At 38.2% G+C, this 27,141-nt stretch overlaps 1 protein-coding gene across 12 annotated transcripts in view; it reads left to right on the forward strand.

Moving 5' to 3' along the window:
• Positions 1-5,415: 5,415 nt before the first annotated feature.
• Positions 5,416-27,141, forward strand: part of LOC140877605 (uncharacterized) — a 33,112-nt gene continuing 11,386 nt past the window's right edge. For 4 of the 12 annotated variants that reach the window (XR_012149294.1, XR_012149295.1, XR_012149292.1 and 1 more), the window contains exons 1-6: positions 5,416-6,009; positions 7,453-7,662; positions 7,824-7,998; positions 8,108-8,275; positions 8,382-8,475; positions 8,685-8,755. Coding sequence is in view for 9 of the 12 variants with exons in the window: in XM_073281141.1 (XP_073137242.1) it covers positions 7,466-7,662; positions 7,824-7,998; positions 8,108-8,275; positions 8,382-8,475; positions 8,685-8,755 (705 nt within the window). In the remaining 3 variants the exon portion in view is untranslated. Of the gene's footprint in view, positions 6,010-6,916; positions 7,016-7,452; positions 7,663-7,823; positions 7,999-8,107; positions 8,276-8,381; positions 8,476-8,684; positions 8,756-27,141 lie in introns of those variants that run through there. The other 8 variants (XM_073281159.1, XM_073281164.1, XM_073281169.1 and 5 more) reach the window with 8 other exon arrangements.

The raw sequence follows: 27,141 nt of genomic DNA on the forward strand, positions 1-27,141 counted from the left end.
GTACTTTTGTTTGTTGGGTTGATCAATAATTTACTTTTTGTTTATATTACCAGCAAGAAAATATCTATATTGATGTCTCTTGATTTATCTTCTTTTCAAAAAGTTGTGTTATTCTTCAGGTACATTGACATGGTAGAATCATTGTGCCAAAAGAGAGCGATCGAAGCTTTCCGTTTAGATCCTGCAAAATGGGGAGGTAAATACATGTAACTCAGTTGTCAGCTATTTTCACAAGATATTAGTATTTCAGTCTAGTTTCATTTGAAAATGGTGTGCTAATATAGTTTCATTGGCTCTGCCATTCTTGACACAGTAAAAATAAATTAAGTTGCATTTTGTTAGGCCTACTGGAAAATAGTTCATTGATATTGTATAGAACTGTATCAATTCTGTGAGACAATATATAATATGACATTCAGAATATAATACTACTAACACTTATTGGGTATAATACATGAAAGAATTATGGCACTTGATCTGCCTCATGGAGGCCATCTTTCTCATGGCTATCAGGTTTGCACGATTTTTGCTATCATGCCTAAGATAGTTTTAAGATTATGAGAATGTATTTTTATTAGCTTGACCACACAAATGGTGGCATGTTACTCTATACTACTTAAAAGGTCAGGCTCCTATGACTAAAGTACGAAATGTTTATAATCATTGTATCGTGCTATTCTGTTAGATTTGATATTTATCTATGTATTTATTTCTTTCTTTCTTATTTTTGACTTGTTTACCTTATTGCATATGGGTGTTCCATGTTATGACAATATGATTATTAGATGAAATATGTGTATATGAAATCCAGATTAGATTTAAGGTTTTTCGATATCTATTTGTTCATTTTGATAATGAACCCGCACCATGGACAAGGTTGGTTGTTTCTGTCTCAGCCAATTTATCTACTTTATTGCTTATATCTTTAGTTTTTATGGATTTTGATGCAGTGACAATCCAGGGGAATATCCAAGACCACTATCTAATATCCTAGAGTTGAAGCATGCTACTGATACTATTGAAAGGAAGGAGGGATTATGACTTGAGATCAGTGAGATGTAGGACGACTTCTTTATAGGATGTCTTATATTATCTGATGAATAAAAAAATACTGGGTGTTTAGATATATTTACGGATGTCTTATATTATTGGATTTCGTCTTTAATTAGCTCCATAGTTTGGCTGCCGTTATAAATTTATTAATAGTGGTCTACATTTGTTTCTTTTATGTTGTAGGCCTATTCTTTGTTTTGTGATGTCTGATCTTTGAGGCCTCCCTACATCCCAAAGAGAAAGAAGATCTTTTGTGTTATCTTGATATAGCAGAGGAGTTGTTGTACGTGCAAATGTTGTTGGTACAATCATTTTGTCTAAATTGATGTTTTAAAATTAATTTACTCAAACGTTTGTGGTTTATGACTAGTGTTTTTGTTGTTGGTACGTACGTAGATTATGACCAATCTGTAGAAATTGTATGTAATTTTGATCAACTAATTGCATATTTTATGATGTTTTAAATATTATGGACAACTATTTTTTTGTAAATTGATTGTTAAATGCGCGTTGGATTTGGTTTTAATATAAAAGACAACGGTTTAAAACCGTAGTCTTTTACGACAAAAGAATACGGTTTAAAACCGTTGTGTTTTACGACAAACGACTACGGTTTTTAATGACAAAAGACTACGGTTTAAAATCATTGTGTTTTAAGAGAAAAGACTACGGTTTTTATGACAAAAGACTATATTTTAAAACCGTTGTGTTTTTCAACGAAAGACTACGATTTTAATAAAAAAGACAACGTTTTAAAACCGTAGTAGTTTATGACAAAAGAATATGGTTTAAAACCGTTGTGGTTTACGACGAAAGACTACAATTTTTACGACATAAGACTACGGTTTTATACGACAAATGTCTACGGTTTAAAACCATAGTCTATGACCGCACACTTTTAAATACATAGCGTTTAACATCGGTTATACAACCCCAATTAACTACGTTTTTTCACCGTAATCGTTTACGACATAAGACTACGGTTTAAAACCGTAGTCTTTTACGATAAATACTACGGTTTAAAACCGTAGTTTATGACCGCACTTTTAAATACATAGCATTTAACATCGGTTTTACAACCCCATTTAACTATGTTTTTCCACCGTAGTCTTTCAGCTTTTTTGTTGTAGTGCTCTGTCCCCCCTGGTCAATACGCAGGAGGGTTTCTTGCTTGTTTGTCGTAAGGTCGTGAACAATGGCATGCTGGAAACTCTTTTTTCGGTCGGTGATGTCTAAAATTTCCGAATCTGAAAATCTCTGAAAATTTTATACACGATTAGTTTTAAATAGAAACGATCTAATAAAATTAATTATAAACACATTAAGGTCAGATTTATGAATCAAAGCACAACCTGACTCTGATACTACTGTTGGGTTTCTTTGGAACCCGCATCAAACACGCAGCGGAAATATAAAATTTTTTTGATATATCGATCCCGGAGACAATCGTGGACTGGCTTTGATTCATAAAATAACATGAATAATATTTATTAAATGCATGAAAAAAGATTACCACACGACCTTCACGTGGATGGATACTTATGTCTTGTCTCAATCTGACCCCAACTATAGACTTTGCCGCAGCCGCCAAAAATCTGGTTTACCACCAATTGGATCTACCACGAATAATTGGCACTAGACAACTATTCAAATTATACGAACAAGAAATCTAATACCTTATCGAAACCAAGGTCAAAACGATATATAGATTATATCAAGAACACGAAAAATCAAAATTCTCAATTTTGACGGAAAATTGTTCACGATTTCAATTCTCGAATTCTAAAATCTGCAAATTGAAAGTCTGCCCCTTCGGCTAAGCATGCGTCCATATATATATATATATATATATATATATATATATATATATACTAATAACTTATTAATAATTTTAATGATAATCATATTATCATTAATAAATTATTATCAATTATTAATTAAGATAATGATTTGATTTCAATAAATCAAATATCTCATATCTTTTTATATATATGTGCATATCGCCAAGATAAGAAATAAAATCTTTCTGTTTTAATTTCTTTATCTTGTTTGATATGATATATATATATATATATATATATATATTGTGATAGTTTAATTAATTTTAAATACTATCCAAATAGTATCTCAATCAAAAATTAATTAAAACATTTCTCACAAAATATTTCATAACTCTTATATTGTAGTCTAGAAAAATAAATCAAATTTATTTTCATGACGAGCATATCAAGCTCGTTACTACAATATTCATATTAATATTTCCATGGAAATAGTTCAAAAATAAAACTTTCTTGATTTTTCTTGTCAACTTAAAATTAGCTCATAATCATTATTATAAGCTTATAAATAACTCTTAAATTCAACTCATTGAATTTAATTATCTTGTTCGAGTAGATCACAATTAGTATTTGTGTGACCCTCAATGGTTCAGGTATATGCTAGTCATGCGATCACAACTCTTTGTGATTTTAGATTGAACATAATTAATTTTTTGTGGACATACCCTAATTGTCATCATCGATTAATTAAACTCTTTTAATTATCGATGCCCGAACTCGCTTCGGCTTAATCCACTGAATCGTGATTAGTGCCTAGCAACGTCGCGTCACGACCCCTAGATACAAACTGATAGTGTCTGAAAGAACCTTCAGTTACAGTTAACATGCCTTAGGATCCTTTCAGTTCATATGTCCCGATTGAATCTGAGGTATTGGTCTGTCGAGGTCTCAATTGATTTCAATAACTATGTGTACATTTCAATATGTCATATCTCATTCGCATGTAACTAGATAAACTCTTTTCTCTAAAACATACATTCTACTATGGCTAGAGATTCCTTGAGATATTCATTTGATAGAACACATAGGACATCCACTATTAAAAGTGAACAACTGAATTCCCAACTACAATGCACAAGCTCCTATCCAATTTATAATGCACCGAACTTGCCACCTTATGATCCTCAAGGAGTCGGAAAACAAGTCATAATGCAGTGCTTGTTAGATAGAACTACAATGGTGTATTGGGTCATGAGGATTAATGGTGCACAACTGTAACTATAAATTCTCTACTCGACCAATGGTAACCACTTAAAGAATTTAGGGCGAGGGTTGTTCAATGTACCTATCCAATAAGCACCTATTCGAATATGCGGATGTCTCTACATTCATGCTAATGAAACGTAGCATCAACATAACTCGAATACTGGTGTCGATCGAGCTTGTCAATATCCTTCTTCTTTAGAGCTCATCGACCAGGAACTAATTAAAAGACTACAGTCACTAAGAAATGTGTTTCATGATTACCAACAATTGCGTAATCGCATTTCTCATGGACTACAAAGTCTTTATATTAATGTTGATACATGAGTATAAATACAAAGGAATATCAATAAAATAATCATTGAATTGAATAAATAGTGTTTACATGTCAAAATAAATAAAACCCACAGCTACAAGTAAAGCCGTCAATTTGGGTTAGACCCGCTGGGTCGGCCCGGCCCGCCACACAATTTAAGTGGGTTGAAATTTTTTCAACCCAACAAAAGGTGGGCCTAGATGGGCCAATCCGCCTAGGCCCGCGACCCGCGGGGGTTGGCCCGCCGCGGGTCTGGGTTGACCCGCGGGCCTGGAGAATTAATAATTTATTTTTATTTTTATTGTTATATATGTATTTTTTAATAAAAATTGTGAATTTTTTTTGTATTAATTAATTTATATAAAATTTACACACATGAAATCAATAATTAAATTTTTAATTAAAATGATTTTATTAATATTTATTTATGAAATGATATTTATAATTAATGATTTTATTATTTATTTATTTTTATTTGTCGTGATCCAACCCGCGGGCCAGCCTGCCTAACCCGCAACCCACCTTCGGTTGGGTTGAGTTGAGAATTTTCAGCCCGCCAAGATGGTGAGTCGGCCTGCCATCGACTCGCCAAAAGTGGATTTTTTGTGGGCCGGCCCGCCCCGCCATGGTTTGGCCCGTTTGACAACTCTAGCTACAAGTTAGCTTGTTGGGCATCTACTCTAATAATATATACACACACGGAGGTGAAGTGATGTCCGAAATTCACCAAGCTGCTCCGGATTCAAACATGTCTGAATTTTGTTTTGACGGGACTTTTTTTATTTTTTAAAATAAAAAATAGGCCAGACTGAGCCGTTTGGTCCAGTCGATTTTTTTATGGCCCGACCACATTATTTAGATGCCATTTAAAAAAAAAAAAAGTAAATACGAGACAGACTGCCCCTAGCTCAAATAGATTTCTAAATTTTTATAGAATGTAATATTTTTAATTAATTATTTTTATTTAGTTTTATATTATGTTTTTCAAAAAAAACCCTTGATGACCATTCACAACCAAATTTGACCAAATATGGCGTTTCTTCACTCAATCCTAGCCGCCCACGCTTGCCGTCGAGTCGCCGTCATTTGCACCTGAGTCCGAAAACCGGTGTAAGGGTTTTGTTCCCCACAACATAAGCTTCGGTTTGAGCCAAAGATCGACCGATTGGAGCCCTTTTCCCCGCGACCGAAGTGCTGCCACGACCTGCTTCTGCGCGCTTCTTCTCCGGCGAGTTTCAGCGCAATTTTCTGGTCGATTATTAGTGTTCTAGCTCGGGTTCGAAGATTAAAATAGTATTTGAGCCAAGCCCAAAACTTTCAGCTCGTTTCAACCGTGTTTTGAACTACTTCGGCAAGCAAGCTTCCGACGCACAACCGCCACGGACAGCTGCCAGTTCAGGTCCAGCTTGTCTTTGCTTCGATTCCTGAAGTTTTTAGGCTTGTTCTGGCTTGGTTCCAGTCCTATTGTTGGATTTAGTAAGCTGCCCGGAAATGGGATCGTTCCGGCTTCGATTTATTTTGTTTTCATAGCTTTTATAGCACCATTGTTGATTGTTATTCGGGTTCACATTGTAGGTTCCGAAGTTGAACAAGTTCGAGGTATAAATTCGACGACCCATAAATTTCGTCGGATTTAGTTATGCATTATGTTTGGGAATTTAGTTATTGTGATGATTAATTTAACTTTGAATTTTTTGGAAATAGTAGTTGTAACTTGAATTATTTTTATTTGTTGTTATTGATGGTTGTGAATTCATTTGGCTTTGTGCAATATTTAAATCCTTGTAGGTCGAAGGGATAAAGTTGGTATAGTTCAAGTTGATCATTAACATACGACAGTAACACATAAATTATGTTTTACACGTATTTATGTTGTATTTTGAGTGATTTATTTGATTTGAATGAGTTATGTGAATTTAAATGCCTTGATGTTTATATGTTAATTATTTGGCATATTTCATGGCATTTAGAAATAGGTCATGATATTATGGCAGTTCATCTTGAGCCCCATTGTCGTTGTTAACCGATATTTAGTTGTATTGTCTTCTTGGCACACGTTGTTACTTACCCGGAAATCAGGGCGATCATGTAGACATTCATTGAAACCCCTGATTTCCCAGGTATGAGTCACACATCCATGATAGTGTTGTCTATGTGGTGAGTTCACTTGGGATTATGATAGCATATTATGATGTTGTGTGTTCATGTTGTATCGTAGTTGTATGGAGATAAGCCATGGTGGCAGTTCGGTAGTACACAATGGTATTCCTCACACACTTAGATCAGGGCTGTTTAGCTGCGGTTATGAGGTGGCTCTCCCCTGTGTATGTTGTTCCTCGAGCATTGATCCAGTTGTATCGTACCGTTTATTGGCTCCTTTTATCCGGATGTACTTGAGCCCCAATCACATGCATTGCATATTGATTTATATATATGTTTACGTATGATTTCTGTTTATTATCGTTGTCATTTAAATTTTCATACCAGAATCCTAACCTCAGTTTTAGAGGGGGGTTGCTTTGATTTCTTTGGGGCACCATGGTAGGTCACCCAAGTGGTTTTGCAGCACCAAGCGGAGAGTCCGCTAGTGGAGCACGTGGTTGAGGTTGGATCATGTTGTTATGTCTCCCAGCTATATTTATATGTATTGGAGTTACTTATGTTGTCAGAGTTTATGTTTATTTTCCCGGGGAGATGCCCCGAGTATCTGTATTAATATATTTGGGAGTACTTTGGTTGTTTGGTTTGTGTTTGAATTGTATTCTGGTGGATTGAGCCTGTGAGCTGTGTGTGATTTTATTTTCTGCTTAGTCCTGGTCATTGCGGCTGCATGATTGTGGTTTATGTTTAAAATGATTCTAGTTTGAGCGTATTTTGATATAAAATGCTATCTATGTTTTTCGGGATGCCCAAATTTTTTGTAGGTCCAAAGAATATTTTTAAAACCTTTTCCGTTGTTTATACTAATAAATCTTATTTGTGTAATAATTCATTATTAAATATGATTAGAGTAACGGGGCCTCACACTATTTTATATACAAGTGGCAGGCAGAGGATGAAATTCACCGTGAGGGCCGCATGGGGCAGTGGAGGTGGTCGGGTTGGTGTACTGCAACTGGGCAGCTGCTCCGTAGAAACTCCGGCTCTCCTTCTTAATACCCGCAAGGGCCTGCCGGTCTTTATCTCCCCCGACCTTCTGTCTTCTCTCCCCACTCCAGATTCCTACCTTCTCCAATTCAGCCCCCTACACTTGTATATTTTTCCTTCAATCCTCGCTTCTTGCTTTGCTTCATGGTGTAGATTAGGTGTTTGTGATTCTGTCTCAACATGAAATGAGTTTTGTGTATTTGTTTTTTGGTTTATGATGTTTTCCATTGTTTTATTTGGTTTACTGATGTGACTTTATCTTTCAGTTTGGAGGGTATTTCCATGGAAACAATTTCTGCAATGGGCGGGCTGCACAATGTGGTCGGTTTGAAGGATCACATATTTTTCGCGCTTCCCAGGGATTCCATAACATCCCTTCCTGACTATCAAAGCTCTAACAAGATGGGAGCTTCCTTTGAGACACCTTCGGGTCGCCGCCTGGTTAGTAAGACTCACATTTTCCCTTTCAATTGTTCTCTTGGTTCAGCAATGCATATATTACGTGCAGTGTGTATATGTGTTAGTGACTTGGTACTTTGAGTTGTGTCAGATGAAGCCAGTTCAATACATGGAAATGATTTCTTCAGTGAAGCCCAATATGTGGACCACATTGGCTGATGAAGTCCCTGCTTGGGTCTCTGAGAAGAGGAATAGAGCCTCTGTTGATCGAACAATCAGATGGCTTGACGACTGCATTATGTCAAATTTGGCTACCCTAGTATGCGTCCTCTCTGATTCTTAACCCAAGATAATGTGGAATTTGATGTAATTATTCATCAATGGTTTAGTTTATTCTTCATGAGCGCTTATAATTGTTGATACAGACAGGTGGGGCTTGTTTTGGTTCCATTGTAGGAGGCTCTAACGTTGAAGAACGTAAACGTTGTGCTCAAGAAATTGCAAAGCGTAATGTTGCAGGTATAGCCACTTTTACTCGGTCATGTTTGGAAGATTGTTATCATGTCAATCCTGTGACCACCTCTTACACTTACGTCTCTTGGTTAAAATAAAAAAATATATCTTGCTTTCTTTACTTTGTTCACGATGCGTTCTATACGTTTTATGGTGCGATATTGTTGTACATTCTGTGTTCTAAATTATTTTCTGAATGTTGGTGGTGTTCTCAGGTTTTTGCATTAGTGGCTTTGGCCTTGGGGAAAGCCTGGAGGAACGCCCTGCTCTGCTTAAAGCGATTACGGTATGACTCATCATTTTTCAGCCTTGTTAGTACTATGCATTCTATTGATTTCTATTGTTATGTCAGAATGTATAAAAATAGTATTTCTTCATAATTGCTGTAGTTTTTGCTGTGTTCATGACCCCCAGTTTAGGGAGAGACATGAATAAATGCAGCCAGAGAATGGAAGTCAAGCTTTAGGATATTTAGGTGATTTTTTTAGGGTTTTAGGTTAAACTCGAAAAGTAATTTTCAAAAAAAAAAACTGATGTATTTTTTAAATGTTTGAAAGTAAAATCTGAATGTTAATGTATTTGTATCGAAATAATGTTATGTAATTATTTGGTGAAAAAGGTGAAATGAGTTGATGGTTCTTTGAGAAATTGGAGATAAAAAGCATTAGTATGTGATAAATTTGGTTTGGTTGGTTGATTTAAAGTGTTAGATAATGATGCATTGAAAAAGGTTTAAGAAGAATACAGTTAATGCAGTTATAATTTATTTTAGTAAATTATAAACTTTTGAATTGAGTTAAGATGGTGGCATTCGATTGAGCTTCTATTTAAACTAAACGCAAAAGTTTTGAGAAAATTGTTTGTAAAAATATTTGCGACAGTTCTTGGATATTATTTCCTTGGCTGATGTAATTTTCAGAAAAAGATACAGTGTAATTATTATGTGAAAAGCTAAAATATGATAATTATTTTCTGAATAGTTAGATTGACATGTGAGATAAGAATTAGGGTAAAAATTTGGAAAAACAATCGAGAACGAGAGTAATCTGAATTTTTGTTCCTAAATGGTTGGGCTGTTGAGTTGAATCAAGCTCCAAGCTAAAAAGAGCCTCAATGCCTCTGTAATTTTTCCTTACGTAGAAATAAAAAATTTTACAGGGAGAAAATTGTTTGCAATCAAATTGGAAATAAGTAATGCAGATATAATTTTCCTTGTTTATTTGATTTGCATTTCTAGGTTTCATTTCATTAGTTATGCCCTTCTTCTCCTTGTCTTAAAACCGCTGATAGTGGGCTTTTATTGATGGGACTTGTAGATTACGCAGGAATGAATATATTTTTGTTGATATTCCAGTCTCTTTATAGATACAATACAACCTATAAATAATAAATTAGGAAAAGCATGAACAAGGTAACGTAAATATACAACTATACAATCCCTACAACTCGACGTGTATAGGGACTGGAGATTGGCTTTGAGTTAGATTGATAGCTGACTTTGTTTGCTTTGGACACTAGTATGCTCCACTTTTTTGTATCCTAAGTAAATTAATATTATCAATAAAATTATAGTTTTTTATATAAAAAAAAGAATATACAATCAAATAAATCTCCTACAAATCTGGAATGTGATTTACCTTGATTTGATTGTGATTCTCAACACTCCCCCTCAAGCTGGAAGAAAGATGTCGTAGATGTCGTTCATGGCCAGCTTGCTTACCAACTTCCCGAATTGCTTCTTCGGTAGGCCTTTTGTTAAAATATCTGGTACTTGTTCAGATGTAGGAATATATGGCATGATAATGAGTCCAAAAATGTTTGTCGACTTCAACATGCTTAGTTCTATCATGGATGACCGGGTTGTGTGCGATTGCTATCGCTGCTTTGTTGTCACAAAATACCTTCATGGGCAGTAAAATAGTAGTCTTAAGCTCTGCAAGTAACTGCGTGATCCATAAAACTTCACAAATACCATGTGCTACTGATCTGAACTCAGCTTCAGCGTTGCTTCTAGCCACCAGATTCTGTTTTTGCTGCGCCAAGTTACAAGATTTCCTCCAACAAAGATACAATATCTCGAAGTTGATCTTCAATCTGTTACACTCCCTGCCCAATCTGCCCTGCACAATCTGCATCAGTAAACACTTCAACTTGGATATGTCCTCTATCTTCGAACATAACTCCTTTTCCCGATGTCCCCTTTAAGTATCTTAATATCCTGTATTCAACATCAAGATGTTCTTGCTTAGGTGAGTGCATGAACTGACTTACCGTACTTACCCCAAACTATATCAGGACGTGTATGGGAGAGATGGATCAACGTCCCAATTAGGTGTTGGTACCTTTCTTTGTCAACCATTTCTTCAAGATTTGCTGGCTGAACTTCAAATTTGGTTCTATGGGAGATTTTGCTGGTTTACAACCAAGTACGCCAACTAGGCTAGTTTCTCCCAATAAATCAAGAACGTACTTTCTTTGTGAGACAAAAATACTTATGTTGGATCTTGCAAATTCCATTCCAAGAAAGTATTTTAGAGGACCCAAGTCCTTGATTTCACATTCGCGTGCTAAGGCCTTTTTTAATCTGTCAAGTTTGGGAACATCATCTCCAGTCAGAATGATATCATCCACATAAACTATCAACACTGCCACTTTCCCTTCTCTTGAGTGTTTTAAAAACATTGTATGATGAGCTAGACTTTACACATACCCTTGAAACTTGACAGCTTGTCCAAACCTATCAAACCCGGCCCTAGGAGATTGCTTAAGGCCATACAGTGACATCTTTAGTCGACACACTTTTCTTTTTCCAAATTTTTCTTCAAAATCCTGATGATATGTCCATAAAAACTTCTTCCTCTAAATCACCATTGAGAAATGCGTTTTTCACATCTAATTGTTGCAACTTCCAGTTAAGATGAATTGCAAGGGAAAGAAGCACTCAGATAGAATTGATCTTTGCAATAGGTGCAAAGGTTTCTTGGTAGTAAATTCCATAAGTTTGTGTGAAACCTTTAGCAACTAACCTTGTCTCTTACCTTGTATCTCTCAACGCTCCCATCAGGTTTACATTTGATTGTGCAAACCTAGTTACACCCTACTGTCTTCTTCTCTTTAGGTAGATCAACAATTTCCCAGGTTTTATTTTTTTGAAGGGCTTTCTTCTCTTCATATTGCTGATTTCCACTCCAAGTGTCCTAGTGCTTCCTGTATGATCCTAGGTACAAACAGGTTAGAAACATTTGTTGTGAAGCCTATGTATTTTTCTGAAAGTCTATGGTAGGATAAATGCTTGGCAACAAGATATTTGGCACAATTTCTAACTCCTTTACGAAAGGCAATCTGAACATCAAGATCACACAAAGGTGAAGGCGTTGAGTTTAGAAGGGGGATTACCGGAAACTGGTGAAATAGGTGATGATGATTGACCATGCTCATGATTGACAGGAAGATTCTCAATGCCAGACTTCAACCTACGTCTAGAGTGAACACGTAGCTTAGTGGACATAGGTGGTAATGTTTCCCAGCCTGTATATGTTCCAATGTTATTTGGCATAGATAGATTAGAACTTTCTGAATTCATTTTTTAAAATATCCAGTTCTTCATTTATTTCAGGAACGAAAACCATCGGTTTTGGTTCTTCTTGTTACCAAAACTGATTTTCACCCAAGCTCTCCCCTTGAAGAGAGGTTTTGGTGTAAAAAAGAATATTTTTAGAAACAGAATATCCATACTAACATGGAATATTTTTGTGACTGGATTGGAACACTTGTAACCCTTTTTGCAACCTAATTTTTCAACTTCATAAAATAGATCTAGCATAGGCGTGTATGATCGTCGATGAATGTCACAAACCATTTTTTCCCTATTAAAGCAGTGTTCTAAATGGCGGTCGAGGCGGCCGCCTAGGCGGTAGGCGGCCCTCGACCGCCCCGCCTTAGTCTAAGGCGGTTTCTGTAGGCGGTCCGAGGCCATCCGGCGGCGGAGGCGGGCAAGCAGGCGGTCAAGGCGGCGGAGGCGGGCAAGAAGGTGGTCGAGGCGGCCCTCGGCGGCCGAGGCAGTCAATGATTTTAAAATTCCAGTCAACTATCAAAGTCAAATAATTTTAAAAACCAGTCAAAGTCAATTAATTTTAAAAACCTTAGATATAATAAAAACACCCCTCACTCTCTTTTGTATTTACTTTTGGTTTCAAATGTCCTCCACCATTAGCCACCACCTGCCTCAAACCGCCTCCATCCGCCCTCCGCCGCTGCCGCCATCTGCCACCACCTTAATTATCTTGTTAGTTTGCATTTATATATTTATTGTTGAAGATTTCAGAAATATTTAGGAGATATTATAGATACTAATTTGTATAGTTTCCTTTGTGTGAATTATCTAGAATAGAAAATTATCTTAAGATCAATTAGTGATTATATTACCTTTTATTATGATTATGTAACTTGTATAAAGGCTGTATTTTTCAGTAGAAATAATAAGAATGTTTTACGCAATTCTTCTTGTTTCATGGTATCAAAGCCACCGATCTTAGGGGTGCATCTCTGCGTGTGTTACAGCCTATCATAGTATGGCCTCAAAATCCCTCCACCGTGGTAAACCAGGTGGTTCCGCCAAACCCAATATCCTCGAATCCTTCATTTGACAGCCATTCGCTGCAAATTACCCTACACAAGCTCAATGGGTTGAATTTTCGAGAGTGGTTTCAATCCGTCATTCTTGTAATCAAGGGAAGAGGGAAGATCGGATATTTGACAGGTACAAAAAAGGCTCCATCAGAAACTGATCCAAGCTTTAGTTCATGGGAAGCCGAAAACTCCATTGTTATGGCTTGGCTCATAAACTCTATGGAGCCAAGCATTGGCCGCACATACTTGTACTACCAGACAGCTAAGGAAATCTGGGAAGCTGTAGAAGACGTGTTATGTTGCATTCCCCACGACAAGAGACCTCTTCCTTAGATGCCCAGGGTTCTGCTCTGATTGCGCACAAACAAGACGGAAATCGCTTCCATCGAGATCGTCACACATTGCCGTATTAACCAGAAGTAGCCCGTGGATATCAATCTGATGGTCGAGTGGTATGTGATTTTTGCAAAAAGCCCTATCATACTCGTGATACTTGCTGGGAAATTCATGGAAAGCCCATTGATTGGAAACCCAAGAAGCAACAAAGACTGCCCAAATCAGCCCATCTTGCTGAGTCCACCTCTAACGTTGCTACTGGACCAGAATTCTCCAGTGAGGATTTGGACATGTTGCGTCAACTGTTGCAACAAACTAGAGCATCCAATGGATCTGCGACTCAAACCTCAAAAACGCCTACTGCTGCTATGGTCAAAACAGGTATAATTCATCATAATTTCCTCTCAAAATCCCAACACACAGATTGCTGGATTGTGGACACAGAAGCCTCAGACCATATGACTGGAACAAAAGCCGTTATTGACACATATACCAGTTGCAACAACAAAATTGATGTTTGGGTTGCTGATGGAAAAGTATCACCTGCTGTGGGGAAGGGCTCGGTTTGTCTATCAAATATGACACTAGAATCAGTGTTATTTGTGCCAAATTTATCTCATAATCTCCTGTCAGTAAGCAAACTAACCGAGGATATGAATTGTGTTGTAACCTTTTTTCCTTCTCATTGTGAATTTCAGGACAATTCTTCGAGGAAGATGATTGAAGTTGCTGAGAAGAAAGATGGATTGTATTATCTGTTGGAAACAAAGAATCCTAGCCAGTCTAAGTCACCCAATTTTTCTATGTCAGTTGTTTCTAACTCTAATGTAATGTTGTGGCATCAACGTTTGGGACACCCTAGCTTTCAGTATATGAAAATTTTGTATCCTCATCTTTTTATCAATAAAGATCAACATTCCTTTCAGTGTGAACAATGTGTACTTGCAAAGCAACCTCGTACCAATTACCCTACGCATGTGTATCAGCCTTCAAAACCATTTCAGCTAGTCCATAGTGATATATGGGGACCTGCTAGAACTTCGAATCTCACTAAAACTCAATGGTTTGTAACCTTTATCGATGATCACACGAGGGTGTGTTGGGTATACCTCATGAAGGACAAATCTGAAACTTTCTACTGGTTCAAACAATTTCATAAATTTGTCTTGAATGTATTTCAGTCCAATATTCATGTTTTTCGCACAGATAATGGAAAGGAATACCTATCAAGTGAATGCAACCAGTACTTGGGAGAAAATGGGATACACCATCAAACCTCTTGTGTCAATACACCAAAACAAAATGGGGTGGCAGAGAGAAAAAATCGTCATTTGTTAGAAGTTGCTAGGTCCCTTATGTTCAGTAGCTCCATTCCTAATTTCTATTAGGGGGAGGCGATTCTCACATCTACCTATCTGATAAACACTTTACCCTCGAAAACACTCAAATTCAAAACTCCTTTGAGTGCTCTAACTGCCAGTTTTCCCAACCTTAATCTTTTCAGCTCTTTATCCCCAAAAATCTTTGGTTGTACTGTTTTTGTCCACAACAAACAGCCAAACCGAAGTAAACTTGATCCCAAGGCATTCAAGTGTGTTTTTGTAGGATACTCCCCAACCCAGAAAGGATACAAGTGCTACTCACCTTCACAAAAAAAGTTCTGTCTCTTTGGATGTCACTTTCTTTGAAAATAATTTTTTCTACTCTCGCTCTCCTCTCCAGGGGAAAAATAACGACGAGAATAGTATTTGGGATCCTACTGTATCGTTACCCATATCAGAAGATGTGTCTCCTCTTATAAATTCAGCTCCTATACTTGTTTCAAGTCCTATCCAGATTCATGAACAGGGGAGAGAAGTACATGAGGAGGTAGTTTCAAGGAAACCTCTTCAGACCTACTCTCGCAAACCAAAGCCTTCTCAGCACAACCAATCATCGATCCTAGAATTGGAACCAGTAGTTTGCAAAGATTTGGAACTTCCAATTGCACAAAGGAAAGGGGTAAGATCTTGTACTATGCATTCTATTGCAAATTTTCTAACTTGTAAAAGGTTGTCTCCTGTTTTTAAGGCCTTTACAGCAAAAATTGACAGTGTGAAAATTCCCAAAAATATTGATGATGCTTTGAAAGATAAAAAATGGGAAAGTGCTGTACTGGAAGAAATGACAGCTTTGCATGAGAATGAAACATGGGATATAGTGGATCTACCCAAGGATAAGAAAGTGGTTGGAAGTAAATGGTTGTTTACCCTAAAGTATAGGGCTGATGGAGAAGTTGAAAGATACAAAGCTCGGTTGGTGGCCCAAGGGTTTACTCAAACATATGGTATAGACTACGAAGAAACATTTGCTCCAGTGGCAAAATTCAATTCAATACGTGTGTTGTTGTCTCTTGCTGCAAACTTGGATTGGGAATTGCACCAGCTAGATGTAAAAAATGCGTTCCTGAATGGTCACCTTGATAAGGAGGTGTATATGAAGATTCCACCTGGTTTCCAGTCAGAACATGAGCAAGGGAAAGTTTGTAAGCTTCGAAAATCATTGTATGGGTTGAAACAATCCCCACGAGCGTGGTTCACTCGATTTAGCTCCACTCTCATGCGACTGGGATATAGTCAAGGAAAGGCTGATCATACTTTTTTCATCAAAGCAGGAGAAGGTGGAAAAAAGGCCATCCTCATTGTGTATGTGGTTGATATCATAATTACAGGTGATGACAGTGTTGAGATTCTTCAGCTCAAAGGAAAATTGAGGAAATAATTTGAAATAAAAGATTTAAGATCCTTAAAGTATTTTCTTGGCATGGAGATAGCTCGAAGTAAGATGGTATCTTCATTTCTCAAAGGAAATACACTCTTGATTTGTTGCAAGAAACTGGAAAATTGGGTTGCAAACCGGCAGGAACACCCTTGGAAAAAAATTGGAAGAGCAGCATTAAGGAGAATGAACCTTATGCAGACATTGGTAGATACCAACGCTTGGTTGGCAGACTAATATACTTATCTCTCACACGGCTTGATATCGCATATGCCGTCAGTGTGGTAAGTCAGTACATGCATTCTCCAACTCAAAGTCATCTACAAGCAATGAATCATATTTTAAGATATCTCAAAGGAACTCCTGGCCGAGGACTTATGCTCTTAAAAAATAATAATAACCGAAGCATTGAGGCATATGCTGATGCCGATTGGGCTGGAAGTGATGACTGTAAGTCAACTTCTTGTTTTTGCTCGAAGTTGTGGGGAAATTTGTTTACATGGAGAAGCAAGAAACAAACCGTGGTAGCAAGAAGTAGTGCCGAGGCTGAATATCGAGCTATTGCACAAGGGATGTGTGAAGTTATTTGGCTACAATGGTTAATGCAAGACTTGAGAATTACTATCAGCTCACCTATCAAGTTGTACAGTGACAGTAAATCTGCTATCAGCATTGTGCACAACCCAGTCCAGCATGACCGAATGAAACATGTAAGGATAGACCAAAGTTTTATTAAGGATGAAATGGAAGGAGACATTAAATTATCCTATATCTCCTCTTGTGATCAAAAAGCTGATATCCTAACCAAGAGTCTCACAAAGCCAAGTCATGAAAATCTTCGTAGCAAGCTTGGAATGAGAGATATCTATTCCTAAGCTTGAGGGGGAATGTTGAAGGTTTCAGAAATATTTAGGAGATATTGTAGATACTAATTTGTATAGTTTCCTTTGTGTGAATTATCTAGAATAGGAAATTATCTTGAGATCAATTAGTGATTTTATTACTTTTTATTATGATTATGTAACTTGTATAAAGGCTGTATTTTTCAGTAGAAATAATAAGAATGTTTTACGCAATTCTTCTTGTTTCATTTATTTGCACTTTTCTAGATTGTATATATTGTATGAAGCTTCTTTAGACATAACATTATTTAATTACATATATTACACAAAAAATTTTGACTATTTGTAATTACATTGCATGATTATACATAATTGCCTATTAAAAATTGCTAAAAAAATTCAACCACCTAGGCGGCCGAGGCGGTAGGCGGTCACTGACCGCCCCGCCACCGCCTCCCGCCATTTACAACATTGCGTTAAAGTAATGATCTTAGAATGGCCCCAAACATCATTATGTATTAGGTGAAATGAAACACAGTATGGTTTGCTTTTGTAAAAATTACGATGACTTTTAGCCAATAAGCAAGTTTCACAGACACAAGCCAAAGAATGACAAACTATTCTCTTAAATAAATCTGGAAATAAATATTTTAAATAGGAAAAACTTGGATGTCCTAGTCTATTATGCCAAATCATTATTTTTTTTTTGATCAGAAACACGAATATTATTATTATTAATAGTTAAAGACCTTAAAATACAAGGTGTGGACCAGTGGTCCACTAATCCTCAACAGAGGGTTCAAGGTTAATCTAGCTCAATGCTAAGCTCCAATCCCTATACAAGTCTGAAATCGCAAAAGATTGAAATTCATCTATATTATGTAACCAAGTTGATCCTCTCAACTTAATCTTGTCTCAACTAACTCCAATCGAATCTTCTACGTCTTCAAAGATTCTTCTGTTTCTTTCTAACCACACCATCCAACAGACGCAATGCACTAAAACCCTCCAAATAATTTTCCCCCTCGTTCCTATTGACCATCCCAAATCTGCTGCAAACAGCTCCCTCGTGGTACTTGGTGTCATCCATGACAGACCCAAGTCCTGCAGCAGCAGCCACCATAAGGAGCTTGTGTATGTGCAGTGAACCAACAAATGATCTTGACTCTCTTCCCCTTGTTTGCACAGTACACACCAATTCGGGCTTAAGGAGCAGTTCGGAAACCTCCTTTGAATCACATCACAAGTCGGCAATCTTCTCAACGCTGCTGTCCATGTGAATACCTTAACCTTAGAGGGAATCTTGGCCTTCCAGATTGTGTGAAAAAGATCGAACTTAGGAAACAAATCATCCGAGAAAAAAGAATCAAAGAAAGATTTCACCGAAAACACACATGAATCATCCCACTTCCACCTCCGAATGTCCTCTCTCCCTCCACTAAGCTAACCTTGCCCAAAACTTCCAGCAAACTAATTAACTCACCCATCTCCTCATCCCTAAGATCACGACGAAGATGCAAATCCCAAGAAAGAGAATTGAACGAAGAGGAGGACTCCCTAGAAAGAAAATGCGAAATGGATTTATTATGAGCTCTAGAGAACTTAAAAAGCGAAGGAAAAAGAATCTGAAAAGAGAATTGCCCTTCCCAATAATCCTCCCAGAACCTAATTCTATCTCCCCCCTTAACCACTAACCTCACGGATTGAATAAAATCCGGATAAATCCTAGAGATGAACTTCCAGGGACTCCGAAAAGTGTTATGCCTCGCCATTCCCGCGTCTCATCCATTTTCTTGCATGCCGTATTCGCTGACTACAATCCTCTTCCACAACGTATTCCCCTCCTCAGAGAAACGCCACCACCATTTACCCAACAAAGCCTTATTCCTTAAACGAATATTGCCGATCCCCATACCTCCCCTACTCTTTGGAGAGCTAACCTTCTCCCAAGTTACCAAGTGGCAGTGTTTGTCCCCGTCCGGCCCATCCCACAAAAAATTCCTCATTAACTTCTCCATGGACTCCGCCACCTCCCTAGGGATTTTGAATATCGACAGCTGATACAACGGAATGGCATTCATCACCGCCGAAATCAAGGTTAGTCTCCCTCCTCTCGATAGAAAGGATTTCTTCCAACTCGCTAACTTTTTTGACATTTTGAACAACACCGGCTCCCAAAAGGATACCTTGAGTGGGCTTCCTCCTAAAGGTACCCCCAGGTAAAGAATTGGCCAAGACTCCAGCCCACAGCCGAACTCTCTAGCCATCTCCACTTCCTCTGCGGCCTTGCGGCCTCACAATTAATGCTCAACAAAACACTCTTTTCTAAATGGATCTTCAAACCCGACATTTCACAAAAAGAAACCAGAATGTCCTTCAAAAATCTTAGTTGTCCTCCGTCCTTCACAAAAAATAATGAGTCATCTGTGAATTGTATGTGAGAAACCTCGACTCCTTCTCTACCTATATCCCAGCCTTGAATAAGGTTCATGGCCTTAGCCTTGTCCATCAGTCTAGCCAAAACATCAGCCACCAAGTTAAAAAGAAAGGGAGATAGAGAATCTCCCTGTCTTAATCCTTTTTCTCCTATTATTTTGCCTGAAGGCCTGTCATTGATAAGAATCGAGTAGTTGACGTTGTCAACGCAGCCTTTGATCCACCTTCTCCACCTCTCACGAAATCCCTTTTTCATTAGTACAAAATCCAAAAATCTCAAGTCCACATTATCGTATGCTTTCTTGAAATCAGCTTTAAAAGCCCATCCTCTCTTCTTCTTCTTCAATCTGAACTCGTCTACCATCTCATTAGCAATGAGACAGCAGTCGAGAATCTGTCTCCCTTTAATGAAAGCTCTTTCCAGAGCATGCAATGGACTTCGGTAATTGTGTATCAAGAATGTAGAGGCCTCCTGACTCATGTCCTTTACCAATAATCTTCTTCGTCGTAAGATCCTGAAATAGACAGTAATTTGGAAAGAATGAGACAGAGCAGTTGAGGGTACGAGTAAGTTTGCTGACAGAAATTAGATTAAAAGTCAACTGGGGTAAGCTTAAGACAGAATGCAAAGAAATCGAAGGAGTGGGAGTGATTTTGCCAGATCCTAAAACATGAGAGGTTGATCCATCTGCTAAAGTAACTGTAGAATTGGAGCTATGTGACTGAAATGCAGAGAATAACTGAGAATTACCTGTCATATGATCTGTGGCACCAGAATCAATGACCCACTTCGTGGATGAAGAAACAAGACATGCATTTGGTTTACCTGACTCAGCAATGGCGGTAATTGGGGTGGATGAGGACTTTAATGACTCTTGGTACTGAGAGAATTTGACATATTCATCAGCAGGAACCGTGACAAATTGCCCAGAAGTGCCATTTGTGGAAGCGATGTAGGCTGACTGTGGTTTCTTATTCTGCAATTTCCCGCAATCACGTTTCATATGTCCCGGCTTATGACAATAATGACAAACAATACCACGAAATTCCTGTCCTCGAGTGTCAAAATGTTTGTCATAGTTGCTTGACCCTACTCCTTTACCACCATTCTTGTGCTGATATCTTCCAGATTCAGATATGTTATTTCGACTAACAAGAGCACTATTAAGTCCAACAGGTGGAGAGTTCTCTGTACGCAACACCCTACTAAAAGTATCCTGCAGAGATGAAATCTCAGAGCTGGAGAGAATCTGAGATTTAGCTGTCTCAAACTCATGTGGAAGCCCGGCCAAAAAACTCATTACGGCCATCTTCTCACGTTGATTTTGCTGTTCTTTTACATCAGCACTGAATGGTAATAACATGTTGAGTTCTTCATAAGTTCTTTTAAAATCCATGAAATAGGTTGTAAGAACCTATCTTGTTTTTCTGCACGATAAAAGGTTTTGCACACCTCATAAATACGAGAAATATTCCCTTTTCCAGAGTACAAGAAATCCAGATATTCCATTAGTTCCTTCACAAATTCACAGTGATTAATTAGACCAATTACCTCACTTTCGATGGAGTTTCGTATCTGTAAAAATAATCGAGCATCCTCTTTCAACCATGTCTGTTTTGACTCATCTGTAGGTGGGTTATCAACCATATGCTTATCCATATCAATGCTGCGCAGATAAAGACGAACTGTCTTACTCCAATCAAGATAATTAGAGCCATTTAGTTTATGTTCCGTGATTTTTGAGAACACAGGAACAACATCAGACACAACTACAGATTTCTTCTCAGCCATATAACCGAAGGGCAGCAAGAGTCAAAGGAAACTTTGAACCTTCTGCGTAAAAGGTCCCACACCTGAACTGATGCTGACCAAACCGAAAAGATTTCTGACAGCAGACGCATCGGTCTCGAATCTCTCAATCACGATTCACACGCAGGGATTCCGATGGCCGGAATCTAAGAACTGGCAGATCGACAAGTGACTCTTCCTACAATTTGTATTAGCTCTCTGATACCATGTTAAATTACAGCGTATATTGAGAAAGAATACATATCACTTGTATATTATTCATCTATCTCATACACGTATATATATACAAAGTATCAGCCTATATTAGGAAATAGACTAATCAAATCTCTACAATCAATCCCTACAATCAAGGAGAATCATATCATATAATTCCTACATATATATACAATCTGTAACAGTTTTAAAGGTAGTAAATGATGCTATGAGGTGTGTAGAACATTTCCTAAACTTATTGCATCTTTTTCTGGTACACACACCCAACATCTACCAACACCAAATTCTGAAATTATTGACCAATCAATTCGATTCATAATTTCTCAAATTAGTTATTGAGTCACATTTAGACTCTGACTAGTCAACTCGGTCAAATACTCTTTCAAATTAAATTATCTGGCATGAATAATTATTTTTATTTCAATATCTCAATAATTATTTAAAAATGTCAAAATTACCATAAATAGTCAAACTCATTGACACGTGTATTTTGTAAATACACTCTATAACTCATTTGACAGTAATTATTATTTTATCAACTCAATAATTATTTTACTTGCCAATTAATTCGGTAGCTAATTTTTTGGGGCGTTGCAATATAATTCACCAACCAGGCCATTATCATGGAGTTTTCAGCATCCCAAACTGCATGACCGGCATCAGTCTTTTTTGGCTCTAAAATGTCACCGGTTAAATACCCGATCTTCCCTCTCCGCCTAATGTACATTTTAACTGACTGAGACCATCTGAGAAAGTTGTTCCCATTGAGTTGAATTGTAGTTATTTGGACAGAGTGATTCAGTTGGAGGTTTGGACATATTAGGTTTGGTATTGGCAATAACTTCTTCAGACATGGCTAGATATAAAAAAAAAAACGGAGCAGAGTGAAATTCTTGAAAGTGAAGAACAGAGACCAATTACGTTGGCTCTGGTATCATGTAGATTATGCAGGGACGGATATATTTTTATTGACATTCAAGCCTCTTTATAGATACAATACAACCTATATATTAGGAAAAGCATAAATAAGGTAATGTAAATATACAGTTAAACAATCCCTATAATTACAGAATATACAATCAAATAAATCTCCTACAAATGTGGAATGTGATTTGCCTTGATTTGATCGTTATTCTCAACAGGACTAGGCCAATACTTTCTTACTAGAAACATCATCGGATCTGCTTGCCTCTTAGCTTCATTTCAAGTGAGCCTATGACTATCAACGAGTCTCAATCTTTAGATGCATTATTTCTAAGGTTTTCCGTTGACATGCTTCTAGTCATTCTCATAGGTGATATATAAAATTATAAATCTTCTACTGTTCTGCATCATCCTTGATGAGCTTTGTAGAATGAGTCGTGATTGGTGACGGAAACATCATCGGATCTCTATTTAGATATCACATAACTTGTGTATTACCTTAATTTCCGCCTACAACTTTTTCTCTCTATAGTGGATCAATTGGGAAGAGCAACCTAAATCAGAGGACTTTTTGGACGAGTAGGATACTGGTGGGGCTTAAGATGGGATGCCGTTTATTTTACAAGGTTGAAATTCCTTTTTCAGTTTGTTTTGTGAATAAGGCGCGAACCACAACTGCCTAAAATTTTGCATACATAGGTAGGAACTTGTTATATGGACTCCACGCTCCTAATTTGAAACCATAATAGGGGAGTCCACCTAAAGAACATCACACCCAGTAGAATTCTGCACATAAGTTGGAGAAGGAATGCTGTGCGATTTAGGGCAATGAGTTACTGGACTAGCCAGCCAGGCGACACAAAACCTTTTAAACATCAAGGCGAGCTCTTGGGCTGTATGGTATGGACTGGGAGAGGCTGCTAGAATGACTAGACTGGTGAGAAGAGTTTAAACTCAAGTCCAGTGAGAATGGATTTGTTAGTTGTCTCACATTGGTTGAATAAAAATCCTGCAAGTTACACATATGGACTTGGACAAACCTCTCCAATTGAGCTAGCTTTTGGGGTTGAGATAGGCTCAAGTTCATAATATTAACATGGTATCAGAGCCAGGTTTCACTGCTATGTGATGGACTGTTCATAGTTGGACCACCCATTATATTGTAAACTTCTCGCTCCATATGTCCATTGTATTATAAACTTCACGCTCCAGACATTCACTCCTGGGCGTGAAGGGAGTAAATTAGTTGTCGTACATTGATTGGATAGAGTTTTTGGGAGTTGTATATATGCACTTGAACAACCCTCCCCCCCTTGAGCTAGCTTTTCGGTTGAGTTAGGTTCAAGTCCATCAGCTTAACATGGTATCAGAGCACAAACCCACCGTTATGCGTTGGATTGCCCATAGTAAGGTCACCCGCTGTCTTGTAAACTTCATGCTCCAGATGTTCATTCTTGGACGTGAGGGGATATGTTAGTTGTCTCACGTCGGTTAGATAAAAATGTTGGTAGTTGCATTTATGGACTTCGACAATCATCTTCCTTGAGCTAGCTTTTGGGACTGAGTTAGGCTCTAATGTTAACAGGATTTTAACTGTAGCACTTAGACCAACATTAGTGTAATTTTTAGGCCCAAAAGCTATGGCGACTGGCTAAAGCCTCTTTGCTCTTGATGTAGTTGTTACTTTATTCCGGATGCCTGTGCATGAGCATTTTATGTTGTGTTCTTCCCCAATGCACATAAACTCATGCGCAAGTAAATGAAGAACACAAGAGAAATAGATATGATTGTATTGCAAAAATGAAAAGAAACATAGAGTAAGTCACTCTGTGCAACTTTCTCTCCAGCTAAGTGCTAGCCACTTTTTCACACCATCTCTAACTGAATACTCCTTTATACAACTTCTCTTTCTTATATACCCTCACCTCCTTCACGTGTATTCCTTTTCGATCTCCTTACATACACATTAACAATCTTGGGTTTTTCTTGTCCGCTTCGACATGGGCTCTACTAGTTTGAACTCCCACTCCCCGAGCCCAATGGATATTTATTCATAACATCTTTGGCCTCCTCAAAAATTGCTTTGTCCTCGAGGCGAAAATCAGGAAATTGTGCGGAGAAATCAGCTAAGGTCTCCCACGCGGCGTCCTCTTCCGATCTTCCTTTCTATTTCACGAGTAGTTGCTTAGTCAGATCTCCATTTAACCATTTAATTCACCTTGTTACCACGTAATCTGGTTCGAACGCCATTAACATGTCTGAATCCAACTCCTGAGGTAATCTTGCCTCGCCTCACTCCTTCCTCATTGCTTTTTTAAAACATGAAACATGAAAAACTGGGTCCACCTTAGACGCTTCCGGTAATTGTAAGTGATATGCCACCTTTCCCACTTTCTTTACAACCTTAAATGAACCGTAAACCTTGCTGCCAGCTTCTGAGATAACCTTGTACAAACTGATGCTTGGCGGTACGGAGACAACTTCAAATAGACCATATCCCCGACCTGAAAATGAATCTCCTGCCTATGCTGATTAGCATACTTTGACATATGTTATTAAGCCCTCGCAAGATTAAATTTGAGCCGCCTCAAGAGCTCATCTCTGTCCCAAAGTGCCAGGGACACAGCTGCTACCACCGTCTCGCCAGGGAGAAAACGGATTGTTGCTGGTGGTTTGCGTCCGTAGACCACCTCAAAAGGACTTAATCCCGCAGTAGTTTGGTAAGAAGTGTTATACCAGAATTCTGCCCAATGTGTAACCATTGTGACCAAAGCTTCGGCTGCTTCCAACAAAAACACCGCAAATACGTTTCAACACACTTATTCAATGCTTCACTTTGGCCATCGGTTTCAGGATGATACGCGGTACTCATTTTGAGTTGCGTACCTTGTGTCTAAAAAGATAGGACCAAAATAAGCTCATAAACACGGGATCTCTGTCACTCATGATCGTTTTTGGAACCCGTGTAGCTTCACCACATTCTTAGTAAAGAGATCAGCCACCGTTCTTGTTGTGTAGGGGTGTTTCAGCAACATAAAATGTTCGTATTTGGACAGTCTATCAAGCACCACGAAATTACATCATACCCTTTTGACTTCGGCAGCACTGTGATGAAATCTGTGGCCACGTCCCAAATCACCTCTGGAATGTGCAGAGGTTGCAACAAGCCTGCTGGGGAGGTGGCCTCATACTTATGTTTCTGGCAAACTGCACATTCGGCGACAAACTTATTCACATCCTGCCGCATCCCCTTCAATATGTTCTGAGTGCTCCGAGTGGCCTCCCACGGGTGTGGCATGAAATTCATTCAACAATTTAGGAACCCACATTGAAGTCTGAGGAATAACTACTCTGCTTTGATGCAACAAGCAATCATTGATTATGGAGTGATGTTTGTTGTCCAGTGTCCCCAGCTTCACTTTATCAAGAATGTCTTTTAACTTTGGATCCTCTGTAACAGCCTTCTTTACATCTTCTATCTCCACCCATTCGGTTTTTGTAACTGCCGCTAGTTCCCCAAGTTCTTCCCGTCAAGGTAAAGCATATGCCGCTCCATTTTCAGCATCTGCCTTGTGTTTGATCTCAAACTCATACCCAAGTAGTTTGGCCAACCAATATTGCTGGTCCGGAGTCGTAATTCGTTGTTGTAATAGACTCTATAGGGGCTTGTGATCCGTGATAACCACGAATTTGCGGTCTACTAAGTTAACGCCATGAGTTCTCTCTCATATGCTCGCTTAGCTAATGCTCTTTCTGCCAATGCTTTGCTCTAGTAAGCCAAGGGTCTGCCCTCTTGGGTTAATACAACACCCAACCCCAGCCCTGACGCTTTACTCTCCACCGCAAACTCTTGGCAAAAGTCAGGCATCCGCAGTACTGGAGCGGTGCTAAGAACTTGCTTCAACCCTTCAAAAGCTTCATCTGCCTTGTTTTGGCAAAATTGGTTCTTTTTTTAGTAAATCCGTTGATGGCCGTGCTATCTTCCCATAATCTCTAATAAATTTTCTGTAATACCCTGTCAATCCCAGGAACCCCCTCAAAGACTTTATATTCTGCGTTCTCGTTTATTGACTAACACTCATAATTTTCTTTTGATCCACTTGAACCCCTTGTCCACTGATGATGTGCCCTAGATACCCCACCTGATGCAACCCAAAGGAACACTTCTTTTTATTCGAACACTTCTTTTTATTCAGAACAAGTGCATTGGCCTTCAGGATTCCCAACACAATTTCCACATGCACCAAATGCTCGTCTCAATCACGGCTATATATCAAAATATCATAAAAAAATACGAGGACAAATTTCCATAAGTAAGGCCTAAATACCTCGTTCATAGTTTAGATGTTCGTACCACTGTAGAAGGCTTCCCATCTTCATCACTTCTCCATTTTACCAACACTGCCCCACCAAATTTCAAATCCGTGGTCTTGACAATTGATTTGAGAGATACCATGGATCAGTTGAGTGATGGATCCCCGTGCAACTCCGCAGTTCGTCCACCCCAACTAAACTTCATTTGCATTTTCGCCCAATTTAGCAAGACATCCCCTAGAGTACGTCCCAATTCGAAACTATAAACCTACAATCTTCATTTGACACCGACCCAAATCGGTGTTTAAATTCTTGCACACCCCTTGACAGCAAATACGACCCCCATCCCCAAGACATACATACCGCGAAACATACCCCCTCATCAACTACTAGTCCCAACACCTTAACCAG

Source organism: Henckelia pumila, chromosome 1 (genome assembly GCF_033568475.1).
Source record: "Henckelia pumila isolate YLH828 chromosome 1, ASM3356847v2, whole genome shotgun sequence".
Lineage (NCBI taxonomy): Eukaryota > Viridiplantae > Streptophyta > Magnoliopsida > Lamiales > Gesneriaceae > Henckelia > Henckelia pumila.